Source organism: Peromyscus eremicus, chromosome 23, assembly GCF_949786415.1.
Source record: "Peromyscus eremicus chromosome 23, PerEre_H2_v1, whole genome shotgun sequence".
NCBI classification, from domain to species: domain Eukaryota; kingdom Metazoa; phylum Chordata; class Mammalia; order Rodentia; family Cricetidae; genus Peromyscus; species Peromyscus eremicus.
Window position 1 is genome coordinate 38,314,865 of NC_081438.1, and position 18,372 is coordinate 38,333,236.

General features: G+C 47.7%; 1 protein-coding gene across 1 annotated transcript in view; it reads left to right on the forward strand.

Moving 5' to 3' along the window:
• Mtus2 (microtubule associated scaffold protein 2) overlaps positions 1-18,372 on the forward strand; it is a 245,831-nt gene that overhangs the window by 143,639 nt on the left and 83,820 nt on the right. The window contains exons 5-6 of the mRNA XM_059249359.1: positions 6,517-6,615; positions 12,991-13,202. Of these exons, the coding sequence (XP_059105342.1) occupies positions 6,517-6,615; positions 12,991-13,202 (311 nt within the window). The remainder of the gene's footprint in view (positions 1-6,516; positions 6,616-12,990; positions 13,203-18,372) is intronic.

The window sequence follows — 18,372 nt, forward strand, 5'->3', positions numbered from 1 at the left end:
GAGACTAGCACCAGCCTCATCAATTGTGATTGAGTACGCCAGGTTTGCTCAGTTCTGTGGTAGTGCTATTCAGCCTATTTTAAAATGCCCTAATAGATGCTTTATAAACAGCAGGGCATAAAATTCCTCAAGCCCTGCCTTTCATAGTACCATCATATTGGAGATTGAGTTTCAACATACAAATCAGTAAGGGCGTCAGAAAGCCGGTTCTAAAAACATTTTGGTAACAGGGCTGAGGAGATGGCTCGGACAGTTGAATGCTTGCCTCGTGAGGACCTCAGTTTGATCTTCAGAACATGAGAAATCCAGACATGGCGGTGCGTGCTTGTAATCCCAGCCCTGAGAAGGCAGAGACAGGCAGATCCCTAAATGTCACTAGGTACCCACCCTAGCCTAATTGGCCAGCCCAAATCTCAAAAGACAAAGTGAACGGCTCCTGTAGAATGACATCTGATATTGGCCTCTTATCTTCTGTATGCATGCATGCATGTATACCCCACATGTGTGCACCTGCACACACATGAATGAGTACACATACACACAAACAAAAATATTGGCCATAACTAATACAATATTATTAACAAGTGGGTTTTTTTTTTCACACGTGTAATTCCTGGCAGTATACTCAGCCCTTACCGTGCACAAGGTCATCTTTTTGTCACAGCCTATAGTATAGGGTCCCTGTCATCAGTTAGCAGCCATTATCAACTTGACACACTGGGTAGAAAACTGTCAACTGAGGGATTGCCTCCATCAAATTGGCTCTTGGACTTGTCTGTGGGAGGTTTTCGTGGTTGCTGATTGGTGGAGGGGGCCCAACCTACCTCAGCGGTGCCATCCCTAGGCAGGTGAGCTTGGGAGATGTAAGAAGGGTAGCTGAGCAAGCCAGGGGAAGCCAGCCAACATTCCTCATTGTTCCCTGCTTCAGTTCCTGCCTCCAGGCTCCTGCCTTGAGTTCCTGACTTGGTGTTGAGTCTGTGATGATGGATTGTGACCCATCAGTCAAATCAACCCTTTTGTCCCCAAGTTGGTTTTGGTCATGGTGTTTATCACAGCCACGGAGAAGCGAACTAGAGCGCTGTGGGAAACTCAGACGTGTGTACCAGAGATACGTACACACCTATCCAAAGCAACACTGCTCAGAACTGCTAAGAACCGTTAGTACAAACAACTGAACTTCAGTTGATGGTAGACTTAATGCACACATCATATGTAAGTCTGCAGTGGGCAGCTGTTTGGTAAGGAAGGTGGACCGGGGCCACGGGATACAATAGAGTTGAAAATCACTCACAGAGCGTTTGGTAAAAACCGACTTCACTGGTATAGCCTTTGTAAACTCAGTGATACTGTATATGGGAGCAATAAAACAAAAACAAAGGAACACATGACAAAACCACTCTGCCCTAACTGGGGAGGAAGGAGATGGCAGTGTTGTTCCTAGCTGCCCATGGCATTTGGGTGGCCACTCCTCCACCTGGGTAGCCGTTCTGTGGGCTCTGGCTTTTTATTCACAAGTCAGTATCATAGTATATTAAATAATAGTATTTTATTAAGAAAATCACTACAGATCCATAGAGAGGTCTTCCATAATGCCATCCGGTGGGCCCATTGTGGTTATGCCTGGAGGGATGGTAATAAAAATGAAGAAAAAAGTGTATTTTTTCCTATTCTTCCATGGTCTATAATATTTTAGGGAAGATGTGGGGTTTACTTTGGGGTGTGTGTGTGTGTGTGTGTGTGTGTGTGTGTGTGTGTGTGTGTACTGTGGGTGGCTGAGGCTTGATCTGTAATCTTAGGTGGCCAATTCAGTTATGAAAAGCACCAGGGGACAAAGAGCAATGTAGCTTCCTGGTGACGCTCTAGTTTTCATTTATCATTATCTCATTCGTTAGCAGCATCAATCCCAGTTTCCCATTTACTGAAAGGTACAGTATCGAACAGTTTCTATTTCATAAAACAGCCTTATTTTGCCTCAGAATGGATTTTCATGGGGGAAGGTTCAGATATGTTAAAAAGGAAACAGAGGAAGGGTATTTCCTTTGGTCCAGTGATCTTAAACACCATCGGGTGACTCGGGCTGGATGCGCAGACGAGCTATCCGCTCCTCCCCCTGCACACTCATTCTCTCTTTGACTGTGGACCTTGGCACACATGCACTCACATGTTCACTCTCCGGGTCAGGCTTTCTTCTTTGCTAGTCTCCAGTCCTCCTTGCAGCCCAGCTCAAGCATTACCTGCCCAGCAAGGCTCCCTCTGGCTCTTCTCTTTCCCAGAGAGAAACTCATCTCAGAGGTAAATTACCAAGTAAAATGAGGCAGATCACCAGATAAATTCTGGGTTTGCCTCACTAAAACCATCCCCAAGGAATAAAACCCCAAGGACTATTTGTATTGGTGTCAAAAATGTGAGCAATTTCCCACCACTAACTTACACACATTTTCTCGGATTTAATAGATCAGACAGTGTCTTGAATCCCCACACAATTTTCTCGGATTTAACAGATCGGGCAGTGTCTCGAATCCCCAGGAGAACCAGTATGTTTTTTTCCCACAAACTCATGCTCTCCAGAGCTTTGCTCATTTGGTTTGAGAGTGTACAATGATTTCTCATTACCCACTCAGAGAAGGCCTCTTCATTATGAAGAGGGGAGGGGAATGGAGAGGGAATGAAAAGGAGAAAACAGGAACCGCGTCTTAGGGTTCTATTGCTGTGATAAAGCTCCATGACCAAAAACAGCTTGGGGAGAAAAGGTTCACTGCAGCCTACGGGTGGTCACACACCATCACTGAGGGAAGTCAAGGCAGGAACTCAAGGCAGGAACTCAAGGCAGGAACCCGGAGGCAGAAACTGAAGCAGAGGCCGTAGGTGCATGCTTATGTTAGCTTGCTCCCCATGGCTTGCTCAGCTTGCACTCTTATAACTCCCAGGACCATCTGCCTGGGGTGGCCCTGCTCATGTCAATCATCAAAAGAAAATGTACCACAGACTTGCCCACAGGCCAGTCTTGATGGAGGGATTTTCTCAGCATGGGCTCCCAGTTCCTAATGACTCTAGTGTGTATCAGGTTGACAAACCCTAACCAGCACAAGGAAGTCTCCACGTTGTCAGGAATCACCCCATCTCGAGGTTGATTTCATCTTCCACAGAGAAAAGAAACATGCTTATTTAGCAAAATTAACCAACTCCTTTTATTTATAAATATTTAGTAAGTAGGTGTTTCAGATAGAATGATTGTCTAATGGGACCTGTGTGTGGGTAAGCAATGCCTTCAATTGTCAAGCCATGTGGGAGAGGACCAGAGATTGGTGAGAGCACCTGGAAACACCACCACCCCCCCCCACCCCCCCCCCCCCACCCCGTGCTGAGGTCTGAGGCAGGATTCAGTCAGAGACCAGCAGAGGAGGGAGGCTGCTGTAGTCTGAGTTTGGAAATTACAGTGAATGGGGGCGGTGGTGGACTAGCTGGAGAAAGAGAGGAAATGTGTGTATCTCAGAGATGGTGTTCTACTGAGTGTAAAGAAATGAGAAAGGGGGAGAGAGAGGCAGGATCGGTGTCTCTGGTGTAGGCACAGGGGACAGTCACTGAGCTGGGGAGGGGAAAGGGAAAAGGTTTAAGCGACACTTAGTTTAACTGGGCCGTCTTGGATGTGACTGAGCACATGGAAGCTGTCCAAAGTAAGACATCACCTACAGGTTAGAGCCCAGATAGTAGGGCATCCATAAAATGAGAAATCAGAGGGAAAGGAAGCAACATTATCAAACCAATGTATCAAGAAAAATGTCTCAGAGCCATAGGATGTGGGTTAAAGGGGTCTGCTAGACACCTGCATAATCGACTTAAAAAAGGCAACCAGACACACCAGAGTGAGAATAAGAGGCACTAAGAGCTTTGCAAGAGAGTAAAACAGATCACCTACAAAAAAAGGCTGAGATTTATCATAGCATCAGGCTGTCGTTAGCAGCCCAGGAATCCAAAAGAGAAATCCCTTTGCATCTAAGGGTGAAGTGAATATCACATTAAAACTTTGAGTTAAAGAGAATGTTTGATTGGAAGAAATTTTGAGCAGTGCACATTAAAGCAGAAAAAAAAATTTAGTGTCCTGCCAAAGTAAAGAAGCTGGGCCACAAAACAAAACAAGGAGCCACCAAAGAAGCTAGTCAGGAAACAAGAAGCCACAGAAACACAGAACACATGAACCTCACATAGAAAGAGGCAAAAGCTTGGGCCAGTATGAGGGCCAGGCTGAAACAGGTAAGGTCTATCCTTAGCAGCCAGCCTCCTCCAGCCTGGCTCTGTCTCCTAAAGGTGACAAAGTCCTCCAAAACAATGTCACCAAGCCGAAGATCTCGTGTTCAGACCTGGGAGCCTCCAGTGGCCACTTCATACTCAAGCCACAACAGAGAGAATGTGAGCCCCAAGTTACTCTGCTGAGAGAGGCCTGGGGGAAGTCCTTTGTTAGAGAGGCAACAGGAGACAGAGGCTTAGGGGAGGAGAAAAGAGCCAACCAACAGGATAGTCTACTGGCCAGGCAGACGCTGGACAGGATGAGCCTCAGCCTAGCACAGTCTGGGACCAGGCCCTCCTGACATTCCACACACCACACAGACTACCGAGCACCTTGAGGTTGATCTCTCTCATTTTACTATTGCCTCGACATGGAAACAATGCACACTCATCACACACCACAGTCAAGCCATTTCATCCTACCGCTTAGAACTCAGCACTCCTGGAAGTCTGATTACCTAATGCACGCGCTCCTTTGTGTGATAAGGAGACAACACCTTAATCCTATTCAACAACTAACGTTTGCATTTATTGTGGATGTCTTTCCATCTCGGTACAATAGGGAGCCAATTCATTCTTTTTAATGGCGGTGTGGCACTCCATGGCTTGACTATATATTTATTTAGGGATTCTTCAATGTGAATTTTGTCTGTATTCACGTATTTATGGTTGTAAATAATGTACTGTCTTTGAGTATGTATTTGGCATGCCTGGAGAAGTGTTCCACAGTGAGATTTGCAGAAGTGGAATTTCAAAGTCAAAACTATCAGTACTTAAATTTCCAGTTGGCGTGGTAGACTGCTCCATGGGAGTGGAATGGAAACCGCTGTTCAGGCTAAGTACTCATGAGTACTAACTAACTTAGTACTGCCTGTAAAGCAGGAAACATGTTAGGGGACTCTGGAGGCAGCTAGTGCTTCCCTGCTTAGTTCCCAGGAGTCTTGGTCTCTTTCCCTATTGGTTGATCTAAAGTAAAAGCAGAGGGCAGGGACGGAAGGGTGAGGCTAGCCCTGGGTTTGTTACCTGTGATGTCAGGAGCGGGGATGGTGGATGGGCTCTCAAGGTCTCCACGTCAGCCCCTGCAGCCTCAGTAGACCTTCAGTGTGTGTGCGAGCACACATACAAACCTTTAATAATGTTCTCAAGACTTCAGAGCTGGGAAGCAGTGGTGGAGGGGATGTATTCAGCCATGTTAAAACCTAAAACTACAGGCAGTAAAAGACGATGGTATTAAAGTGTTTGAAGAGGGAGAATCAGCAAAGCATAGTTTAAACATCAGGGGAGGCCTGCTCTGCCAAGTGAATGAAGAGTGCATACCAGGGAGAGACGTGGGCACAGTGTCTGTCCGTTCACACGCTCGCCCTGATCGCTGTTAAACAAAGCCACGCATAGGATTGCTGTGCAAGGACCTCTGGCGTCTGTCAGTAATTACCTGCCTGGCCTGTCAGCGCCAGCGAGGCGTGGGCCGGGAGAATGTGACTCGTGCACACACTGTCCCCTGGGAGCACGAATGGGTGGACAGGGCAGTCTACCTAGCAACACTGAGGATGAGCAGACTTCAGCTGTCAGGGGGAAGGCACTCTGAACCCTCAGTCATCCTCTGGGGGCGTCTGCACGTGCCCCTAGAGCACACCCGTGCCCAGGCTACCCCTCCTGCTGAGCCAGCTGGAGTAGTTCCAGGAAGGCTCAGCTGCAATCGAGGGGACTAGTGATGGCTAGGTCACCTCTGGAAATGAATTCGAGCCGGCTGAGACCCCACCCCCCTCCCACCCCCTGCCCCCCCCACCCCCCCACCCCCCCTCCCACTCCCCCACCCTCCCACCCCCCCCACCCCCCCCACCCCCGTGGCTCAGCAGGTACTTGTGTCTATCCCATCCCTCCCTGTCTTCAGTAGACCAAGTTCGTGCCTAAGTGCAATGAAATTTTAATTCCTAGATATTGTGTGAGGTCACTGGGTCCTGGGCCCACCAGAGCAAGGGCTGTTTTCATCAAACCAGAGACAATGGCCCCGTTTCAGGTCACACTTAGAACTAAATCCCTTTGTTATAAATAAGCGCGTCATCATTCTCCCCGGCAAAGGGGCGGGGGCGTTGACGGTAACAAATGACCCAGGGATTCCTTGTTGTCCTGTTTGCCTTTTATTACATTGCCTTTTCCACAGCAGCTCGTGTTATGGTGCCTCACATAACCACCCCCTTTCTCTTTCTGTTCCTCTTTACAAACTGTACGCAGGAACGAAGAAAGAATCGCAGAAAGACCCAGACGCTAACAAACCTGCCGTCTCGTCTCCCAAGAGAGCAGCGTCTTCTTCCACCAAGCTTCACTCACCAGGTACTTACACACTCACCAGGTACTTACACACTCACCAGGTACTTACACACTCACCAGGTACTTACATACTCACCAGGTACTTACACACTCACCAGGTACTTACACACTCACCAGGTACTTACACACACGGTCCGTGCTGTTTTGTGAGGCCTGGGTTTGGCACTGAGTTCGTTCAGATGGCCGTCAATGTGTGTGTGCCAGCCTGACACACAGGCTGGGTTTTCCTCATCCGATACCAGAGGAACCTGTTTGGGCATGAGTTTTACCTATAAAAACAAGAGGTTATGCCATGTATATGTGGGAGAATTTCTTTGCAAAGGAATATGTGCTCTTATGAGAACTTGTAAAAATAATTCAGTTGGGAAAAAAAAATCACACTTTGAAGGTCTAAGCTCAAGTAGCATTTCATAAAAGGGAGAAAAACAGCCTGTATGTAATAAAATCTAGCTTTGGATTGTTTCCAGTCCATGCACAAAATATAAGAATGTTTTAAAAGTTGAAATATTGAAATATTTATATCAATGAAATGCCACACAATTAATAATTAATACATGTTAAATCACCTATATGTAAAGTGTACATCTTGGTCAGGTTTGATGTGTGCCCTTACCCGTGAGGTTTTACCACCTTTCAATGAGGATAACACACATATCCATCTTCTTCCAAAACGTCCTGGTGATCTCGTCAGGCCCATGTGCATAGCCCACCACATCCCATTCCCCACCACCTCTGCTCTGTTCTGTCACAGTAGTCTGTGTTTCCTAAAGTTTCATACATGTGGAATCATGTAATATGTTGCTATTTTACTGTCTTCTTTAATAACCCCTTCCCCCACCTTGGTGCATACCCCAATGTAATAGTTACTTTCCTGTTGCCGTGATAAAGCAGCATGACCCCTAGGGAACAGAGGAAGTCCTGAGTGTGTGAAGCTCCCAGTCAATTCATGCTGTTGACGTGGGCACAGTCTCAGTGCCTTAGTCTCAGAGGCAGACAATGTGTGAAAAAAATGGTCACCGTAGCTTTCTCCCCCGAGATGTTCCCAGACTGTTCCCAGACTGTTCCCAGACCGTTCCCCTACTGAGACTGTCCCCACTGAGATTAGGTAAACTCGCCTCCTTTTCCAGCTGATGTAATAACCCCACCTCTCTATACATTAAACACAGTGAGCTTCCGGGGTACTTTGGTTTCTCTAGCCAAGAGCCCGGGCTACCCAATCCCAACTTTTTGTCTGTGTGTCCATCTGTCTGTATGTTCTTCATTTCCTCGACACCCCAGTCAGGTCCAAATGGAAGGTCCTGGGAAGCTGTGCAAGGACTCAGTAGTGGCCAGGCCAACTTACAGAAGAAGGAGTTTATTAGGGCTTAGGTTCCAGAGCCTGTCATGGTGGGGCAGCAAGCCGCCAGCACGGTGGCTGGAACAGAAAGCCAGGAGCTCACAAGCCCCTACTGTAATCAGGAAGCTTGGAGAGCAGTCCCCGGGAAGGGTGGGAGGCTTTAAACCCTCAAAGCCAGCCCCCAGTGATGACTTCCCCCAACAAGGCTACACCTCCTAGACCTACCCAACCAGCAGTAGCAGCAGACCAAGTGTTCAAATACACGAGTCCATAGGGAGTGGCACTGTGAGGAGGCGTGGCCTTGTTGGAGGAAGTGTGTCACTATGGGGGTAGGCTCAAGCCACCCCCAGTGTGACAGTCTTCACTTCTGCTGCCTGTGGATCAGGATGTAGAACTCTCAGCTCCTTCTCCAGCACCATGTCTGCCTACGTGTTGCCATATCCCACCATGATGCTGGCAGACTGAACCTCTGAAATCGTAAGACAGCCCCAATTAAGTGTTTTCCTTTCTAAGAGTTTCTGTGGTCATGGTGTCTGTTCACAGCAATAAAACCCTTAACTAAGACACTGGATGTATGGTTCATGTAGTAATGATAGGATTAACTGCTGTGGGATATTTGTACATTTTGTGAAGATGTGTCACTGTGATTGGTGTAATAAAAAACTGAATGGCCTACCTAGGCTGGAGAGATAAGTGGGACTTCTGAACAGAGAAAGAGCACTGGGAAGAAGAAGGTGGGGTCACCAGACAGACAGAGAGGAAGCAGGATGGGCAGTATGAATAAAGATAACTGAGCCATGTAAAAGAACATAGATGAAAAGATGTGGGTTAATTTAACTTATAAGAATTGGTTAAGGGCCGGGCGGTGGTGGCGCATGCCTTTAATCCCAGCACTCGGGAGGCAGAGCCAGGTGGATCTCTGTGAGTTCAAGGCCAGCCTGGTCTCCAAAGCGAGTTCCAGGAAAGGCGCAAAGCTACACAGAGAAACCCTGTCTCGAAAAACCACAAAAAAAAAAAAAAAAAAAAAAAAAAAAAGAATTGGTTAAGAACAAGCCTAAGCTAAGACCGAGCTTTCATAATCAATAATAAGTTTGAGCTGGAGGCCCAAAGAAAAATCCAACTACACTTAACTTCTTTAAATTGTGCCAAATTGTTTCCTAAAGTAATTTGCCATTTGCATTCCCAGCGGTAGTGCGTGAGGGTTTTTAGTTCCTCCTCCTCTCCAGTGCCTCCCATGTCTACTCATGGCTTTCGGCGAAGGCCCTACTTCCACTTACCAGTGAGCTACAGAGGATCAGACACAGGACCCAGATGAGCATCTGCGTGAAGTGTCCTTAGGATGGAAGCCGGAAAGTTCCCCAGTGACAGCGCATGTCCCCACGGCTTTAGAGAGGCCTCTATAGATGTGTCCAAGAAACTCTCTAGACCCCGCAGTTTAGGGATGCCTAGAAAGTGCAGGGTATAGGTAGAATTGATTGTTCACTCGACCCCAGCCCCTCCCTCCTCCTCAGAGGTCAGGGGTGATTAATTAAATTCGGGCAAAATGGCAGTCAAATATCCCACAGGCCTGATGACCACAGGCCAATCGGATGGAGGCAGTCCCTCAAACAAGTTCCCTTGTCCCTGCGTTATTCTGGTTTGTGTGGAGATGACAAAAGCCAGCCGGCACACTAGGCCACTCCCAGCGAACAACTGCCAGTGCTAAGTAGGAAAACAGTGCTCCGTCTCACAAAATCTGACCTGTGTTTACGTTCGTAAAAGTAAAGCTGTCTTCAAGCTCACAAAGAACCCTACTCATATGCCCTTGGGATACACCTCTGCTAGGACAGTGACCAGGTTCACAGAGGACTTTCCCTCCAGCTGAGGGGCAATCAAAGCCGTGTCCAGTCCTTGCTTCCACCTTGTTTACAAGTGTGAAGGTCATGGCCTTCCGTCTATTATCAATGTGCGGGCCCCAGCACAGCTCTGTTGCTACGTCCGATAAGCTTCCCGGATCCAATTAAATCGCCCTGTTCCGTCTACGGCATTCCTCTGGGTAGTGACCAGATGCTGCAAATGAATTTTTAATATTTGCTTTCCATTTTCCAACACCGGGTCCTCCCCAGTGCTTAGCCTCCGCACGCAAACTGGTGGAAGCTCAGCCTTCGCACGCAAACGACCGTTGACGTTCACCTTTGTGCTGATGTCCAGTTACTGGCTTCCCCCAGGGGGCTAAGCTGTCACATGTCATTGTGGTCTGCATACATTACTTCTGCCCTAACCTGATTTACGCAGCCGGCGGGATAGCTTGAAAGAAACTGTGGCTGGGTCAGGATTTGGACAATGGGAATGTAGTCTAGATTTAGGGCAAGCTCCTAACCCTGGGAGGTGGTGCTGGAGACACAGATTAGCCCCACATACGAGGAAATGGGAAGCACCCTGGGTAGAGAGGAGCCTGAGGACCTGGGATACTCTTCTGGATTGGCAAAAGAGCACAGATGAGCCTGATTCCTTGTTCACCCACTGGACCTTACAGGATACCAGACACAGAGAAAACATTTAATAACAAGAATTAAGTATTTGGGACCTTAAAAATACTAGCACGAAGCATATAAAATCCTAGCAAGAAGCATATAAAATTAGCTGTCTGTAGGTCATGGCAAGTCGGTGCTCATATAGTTCTTTGAACATTGCTAATGTAGAGGTAAGGACCCTTGCACGATACTGATATAATTGTAAATTTGTGCAGCCAAGGTGACCATTGAGATTCACCATCACAAACCCTCTTCAACTGAAGCGACAGCGAACTCCATAGCCGGCCTCATTTCTCAGCGCTTCCCTCCTAATGGGGAAGCTCTGGACTGGGCTGGCTTCGGCCAGGCCTTGACAGTGACTGAGAATTATGGTACAGCCAACAAGGAGTCCTAAACAAGGACTGCTTCACTGCGTCACTTAGTGTCACAACGTTGCTAAGCTTATTGTGTTGATTCCAAAAGTTAGCTTCTCAGGGGAGCCTCTGACTTGGCCAAGGGTGTCCATTGCTGGGTGACCCCCCAGAGGAGAAATGTGAGCTGACTGCATGCATTCAGTTGAATACCAGAGCATTGAGTACATGAATAAAAACAATGTAGTAATAATACCAGTTTAAAAGTAACTTTCAACAGTAGTATTAATTTTTTTAACCTAATGATAGCAATGCTGGCTGGTTTTATGTCAACTTGACATAAGCTGGAGTCACTGCAAAGGAGGAACCTCACTTGAGAGAAGGCTTCCATAAGATCCAGCTGTAAGATATTTCTTAATTAGTGATTGATGGTGGAGGGCCCAGCCCATTGTGGGTGGTGCCATCCCTGGGCTGCTGGTCCTGGGTTCTATAAGAAAGCAGGCTGAGCAAGCCATTGGGAGCAAGCCAGTAAGTAGCACCCCTCCATGGCCTCTGCATCAGCTCCTGCCTCCAGGTTCCTGTCCTGCTTGAGTTCCTATATTATATTGAGGAGCAATTCCACCTAAGTCCCAGAAATTAAGGTGTGTCACCTGTGAGGCCCACTTCAGTGTCTGATGACTTGTTAAGGAGTCGATTCCATTAATATTATCGTGTCTGCTGCGAAGTCAGCCTCTGGATGAGGCTGCTCTCACAGTCCACCTTCCTCTGTGTCTCCGTGTGTCAGACACTGGGTTTGGGGTTTGTATCTTGACCCTGGGGTCTTGGAGAGGAAGTAAAAGTCAGAAGAGAAGGAAAGAGCCCCCGAATAACTCGAGGTGACCCAGGGTCATCTGCCTGAATACAGGAAGATCATGTCTGAGTTGTCAGGTCATGGCCACCTGCAGGCTCTCTGGCTGCCTGTGGGGACAGTGTGTCTCTGTGCCTCAGTGGAGGGATGGTGGCCCATGGGCCGCTGGCCATGATGGCCTTCTCTCCACTGAGCTCTTTCCCAGAGTCTTACCTTCTTCAAACTTCAGCCTAAAATGCTCTTCTCCTGTACCTCCCTAACCCTTCCCTCGGACCCTGGCAAACGTCTGGTTCATTCTGTGAGCCACACCACTCACAGGAGCTTTGCGGGTGGGATGCACACTGTGATAGGAACAGACGATGGCTTCCTGCAATGATGAACCACCTCGCATCTCTGGAAAGATCATTCTACTTGTAATGAAGAAGCAGTGAGGAGTTGATGGGGGGCTTGGACCAATACTGTAGCTGTGGGCATGATGTGAAGTCACACTGGGGGACCCCCCAAGACATTGGTACAATAGGAACTAAGCTCCCCCAGCCCCCAAATAGAGGTTATCACCTTGACACTGAAGAACAAGGTCACAAGAGAGGCCCTGGAAAGGGCAGGAAGGGTCTTGTAGCGTCACTCTCTGGTACTAAGGAAGGAGCCGTTACCTCCTCAGAAGCCTGACTTCTACCCGAGTTGATGCTGGATTGATTTCCCAGGAGACATTTGTCTAAGGGCAGTAAGTACATAAAGCAGATTCAATACAGACAGTGTAAAATTTAATGTGAAGCCCCAGAGCTTCTGTTTCGAATGCCAATTCTAACTGTAAGTTCATTACGGTACAAGCTGTGGGTCTGATTGGTTTTGCTGTTTGATGCTTTTATTTATTTCCAAGGCTTTTAAATAAAGTTTATCATTTTTTAAAAAAATCCCCTTTAAGAAACAAGAAAAAGGGGGGTCTGTGGATAGCATGAGGAGTGAGTAGAAAATTTCTTAATAAAGAAAAATAAAATAAAAAAAGATAAATAATCAAAAAAAAAAGAAAGAAAGAAAGAAAGAAAGAAAGAAAGAAAGAAGACCCTCTGGCTTCCTTCTCCCCTAGCAGGCCTAAAGAAATGGCAGAAGCTGAAAAGAAATTTGGTGATGTGTTTGTTAGTTCTAAGCATAAACTTTGCACTTAAAACCAGTAAACCGAGTAAATGGTGTAAGTCCCAGCCTGTTTTGTCTGTTTAATACTTGAAATGGCAAACTGTGGGTAATTCCTTCCCTGCCCCGTGGGTCTAGGGAGCTCCTGTGAGAGGCTGCAGTTGAACGGAATGTTCCAAGTGACGCTTTCTTTCTTCATAGGGTACCCGAAGCAGAGGACCACTGCTCCTCGGAATGGGTTCGCACCCAAGCCTGACCTGCAGGCCCGAGAGGCGGAGCGGCAGCTGGCCCAGCGACTGAGGGACAGGTGTGAGTGGCAGGCCAGGCAGCTGGGCCTGGCTCGAGGGGAGCTGAAGAGGGCCATCCGTGGCTTCGACGCCCTGGCCGTGTCCACCCAGCACTTCTTTGGAAAGGTGAGGCCGGCCGTGGCTGAGAATGCTGGGGTCTCCCCAGCTACTTGGGCGCTGGAGCTGATGGTCATTGGAAGTGTGTGCGAGAATTAGGGTTTGGAGATAGAGTCGAGTCTTGCTTGTCATATGGAATCTCCTACAGCATTCTAGAGTATTCCAGGAGCCCAAAACTAGTCAAAGAAGCTAGTCCAAAAGGAAGAGTAAATAACCTTGATTACAAAAGAGAAAAGCGGGCAGGAAAAGAAAGAAAAGGATACACACAAAGAGGAAATGTTTGGAGAAGACAGTGTGCGCTTCTTTGCGTTTTCAAAAGGAGATGGGTTCATTCTGGTGTTTTGACTGAGGACACAAGGAGACGGGACCTCAGTGTCATCGTCCTTGGCTACTGGTGGGAACTGCACTGGGCGGGCCCAACAGCATGGGCTGGAGAAGGATCTTCACTGAACACTGGTTCTCTAGAAATGCAGAATGTCGGTTTCTTGTCAGCAGATGTCTGGGGTCATCTGGGTGCTCGAGGGTGAAAATGAGCATTTATTTTAGAGATTTGAATATGATGCCTGTTTTTGTTGTTGCTGTTGCTGTCATGAAACATCCAAGAATGGGTAGTTTATTTAGGAAAAAAAAAGTTATTTTGCCTCACAGTTCTAGAGACTGAAAACCTGAGAGTGTGGCCCTAGCACCTACTGGGCTTCTGGTGAGGGCCTCAGGCTGCATCACCTCATGGTGTAAAGCAGAAGGGCGCGCCGGCATGTGGAAGAGAGGGAGCAGGGTGTCCTCATTGGAGTTTCTATCGCTGTGAAGAGACACCATGGCAACTCTTGTAAAGGAAACATTTAATTGCGGTGGCTGGCTTACAGTTTCAGAGGTTTAGTTTATTATCATCCTGGTGGGGAGCATGGCAGCCTGCAGGCAAACTAGGGGTGGCTGCATCTTGGCTTACAGGCAACAGGAAGTTGACTGAGACCCTAGGCTGTATCCTGAGCATAGGAAACCTCAAACCCCGCCCCCACAGTGGCACACTTCCTACAACAAGGCCACACCCACTCCAACAAAGCCACACCTCCTAATGGTGCCACTCCCTGTGGGCCTGTGGGGGCTATAATGACATGCAAACTACCACACGGGGCAAGCGAGCATTTGGAAGGAAGGGGGCGGGGCAAACAACTGAAACGTCTTATGCTAACCTGCTCTCTCCAGCGATAATCTGTTCCTGTGGGACAGACAGACATGAATTCTTTTTCAAGGCCCCACTTTACAGTTTTAGAGGATCAACCACACCCAAGTCCTAATGAGGGGTGAACATTCTGAGCTCCACATGAGGGTCCTCTGGCATGTGTAAATAGGAAGTGGTAATACTATGGTATCAAGGCCTCCCAAATAAGAGTGAAGTGCCTAGAACTCTAGCTAATTTCAAGACAAAACAACAGACATTACGTTGCACAGTGTCCACGGACTTCTTCCGAAATCACCTGCGCTGCACTGTAGGGTGGTTCTTTGCCCTGCCCCCCCCCCAACGCCCTCTGGTGGATCAGCTCAACCTGCCCTTTTCCCCTCAGTCTTTTTTCTTTTTGCTTAAAGCTTTCGGTACAGAGTAACTTCCTGACCCATTGTCTTGAGGGACAACATGGTGTTTGGAGAGCTGCAAAAACATTCCTTTTCACCCCAGCCTCCTCCCCAGCTAAAGATTTTCACCCCAGCAATGAATGACCAATTTCGATTTCCCATCTTTCTGGACTGGTCATATTGGTGTCAATGAAGAGTGCCAAGCATCTACAAATCATAAAAGTTACAAATGCGTTTTCGATGTGTCGGGGAGATGTACCTCTCTGTAGTGAGTATGAGATGTTTGGTTTGCAGCAGTGGGAGATTGTCTCTGGTAGGATGCAGATTTTTCGTGGACTGTCGAGTCTTCGGTAGAAGAGGAGGTAGGGTGTTTGCTGAGGTGGGTGACCACAGTGACACTGCGTAGCTAGAGTTTTTCTGCCTGGCCCACAGTCAGGACAAATCTCTCTTACCCGCCAGTCCCGCAGCCGTTCAGACCCAACCAAGTAAACACACAGAGACTTATATTGCTTACAAACTGTATGGCTGTGGCAGGCTTCTTGCTAACTGTTCTTATATCTTAAATCAACCCATTTCTATTAGTCTATAAGTTGCCACGTAGCTCGTGGCTTACCGGTATCTTAACATTTTCTCATGGCGGCAGCTGGCACCATCTCTCTGCCTCAGCCTTCCACTTCCCAGAATTCTCCTCTCTCCTTGTCCCGCCTACACTTCCTGCCTGGCTACTGGCCGATCAGCATTTTATTTATACAGCACGATATCTACAGCAACACTGTGACACTCTCTCCTTTCACACAGCCTCCTCAGAGTCACACCAAAGCCTTGATGATTATCTCATATGGGTAAACACTCCCCAAGGCACCGAGAGAGTCTTTGAAAGTTCTTATTGTGTTTGACAGGTTGAACTTGGTGACACCATAGCAAGTATGATACCCCTGGGCCAGAATTAAGGGTCTACTCACATAGTTTTACAGTCCTCTGCCCCAGAAAACCTCCTTGTTGACCACAGTTGTATCCTCCACGGCATGCACAAGGCTCAGTAGGGGCTAGTAGATGATGTGTAGGCATCTCCATCAGTCCCCACCGCTGGGGCTGCCCAGGCCTGACATGTCAGTCAACGGGATGGATGGTGGACGTGATTTTCATTGGCTTTTCAGTAAATCACAACCGGAACTCCAGACAGGCCTCTAAAGCAATCCGTGGGATTTCACCATCCAAGCCACGTGGGTGGCCTTTTCTGTCTTTCCAGTCACTCTTCTTCGTCTAGATAAACCCCAGGAGAAAATGGGTGGGGTTTGGGATGGGGGTGGCATGGTCGGGAAGCAAATGGGCAGAATCTTTAACTGATGTCATCGTTGGCTTCCACAGCTCATTGGGTGCTGTACGTGGTCTGCCATTAGTAAATGGAACCCAGAGCTCAGACATGGAGTGACCAATGAAACCTCCAATGCTGGGGCTCTCTGAAGACTCAAGGACTTAGGTCACTCCTGTGGGAAATTAGATACCCTGTCCCCATGTGGGAACAGCCCAGCCACAAGAAAGCTTGGTCACTGTAGCCAGCCACAAACGGAGTCTGTGTTCGTGCACTCAGTTATAAGTTCATAGAGCATAGACCATACACCTCTTGTAGTCCAGAAAGCAGATGCTCTCAGCCTTCCTGATGCTGCCACGCTTTAATCCAGGCCCGCGTGTTGTGGTGACCCCCAACCACAGAATTATTTCATTGCTACTTCATCACTGCAGTTTTGCTGTTGTTATGAATCATAATATAAATAAATATCTGACATGCAGGATATCTGATAAAGCAACTGCCATAATGTATTGAGTGGCAAAGTGTAGTGGAATGAAAAGGGACCGTGCTGGCCAGTAGAAATGCCACCTGTGCCTCTGGGAAACTAAACAGGTCCCTCCCTGCTCTCCATGTGCCCAACATTGTCCCTGATGGCCACAGCAACCTGGTCCTTGTGTGCCTTCCCCTGGATGCATCCTTCTGTCCCCCGTACTGAGTTGTGGCTCTCTCCACTTCTGGTTGAAAAATGACCTCTTTCTGGGGTCATTGTGAGGATGGAGAGAGTTAATGGTAGAGGTGCTTTGTGGAAATCCTTGAGAACGATCTTTTGTGAGTGCAAGGAAATCTACAAAACCCACCTTAAGAGTTCTGCTCTCGGGAAGGGATTAGACATGTATGAGATGTGTGGAGTGAACAGGAAGCCTGGACCTTAGATGTCAGTATACAAGTCGAGCATCCCTGGTTTGAAATCTGAAATGTTTCAACACCTGAAACCTTTTGAGGCCTGACAGGGCACAAGTGTGACATGCCACACTGGAGCTCCTAAGACCAGTTGCACTTTTAAAATATTGTATAAGATTACCTCTGTCCTATGCTTCAAGAGTGCATAGGAAACTTAAATGAACTCCGTGTTCAGACTCGGATCCCATCCCTGCGGTAACTCATTATGTACACGGTAAAAACATGCCGAATTCTGAAGAAAAAAATCAGAAGCATTTCCGTTCCCAAGCGTTTCGGATAAGGGATGCTGACTCTTTATACATAAGCAGCAGTTTGGCTGGTCTAGCCAGTTCAGTTGCTAGAGTAAATTATTTTTCTGGAAGTGCTGAATATGTCTTAAGGACGTATTGAAAATTTATCGCAGCAGGGCAGCTCAGATGAACTCCCCGTCCTGTCCTGGCAGAATGGCTGTGGAAGCTGTCGGCTCTGACCAGCTGCACCCAGAGATTCTGAGATGCCACACTTAGGTGCCAACATAGCCTCACACCTGCCTGCTCTTAACAGCTCTGCCCCTGCAGCCGGTCATGTTCCTCAGCAGGCCAAGCAGACCTGCCGAAAAACATGGTCGCAAATCTGCAGGGATGTGGTAATGAGCGTGACCCTCCTGGGCTCACTTTCCTGGGTCCCGCTGACAAGCTGGAATCTTTCTCTTAGGGCCTTGTTCCTCCAAACGCTACACTGTAGCACCCCCTGGTGGTCACTCCATGAAACAGCCCATAAGTTTCACATTGAGGTCTTGGGGCAGGGGATGTTTATTTGCACTTTATTTTAATACGACTTGTTATTTTATTCAATATTTTAATGTTGGATTTTGTTTTCATAATTCACTCTGAATGTGATGGTAGACTGTGACTTTTGCTTTTTAGTTATTGTAGATTAGGCAGAAAAGGCATGGAAGTCGATGTGAAATGTCTCTCTAAGTCTTAGATCTCTGTTACTATTGCCGAATACCCGAGGCAATCCTGAGATTCATGCTGGAGAAAAATTACTCATGTCACCATCCAGGGAGCAGGAGAAGAAAGGAGAAGGGATTTGAAGCTCCACATTCCCACTCCGAGGCGTGACCTCAATACCGCTAGGCCTTTTCCATCTTAAAGGACCCACCAGCTTCCCGCAGTATCACTCTGCAACAAAGCCTCGAATACACCGGCCAGACTATAGCACGTGTTTTCTAGGCTTAGTGGAAACTGTAACAATGCTTCACCCTCTCTAGTCCCAAGCATACCATCATCTCCTCACACTTGCTCTTTTATTATGGAGACAAGCTCTCAATGCGTAAGAGTGGGAAGGACACACACCCGAATTCCCGTCATTATCCTT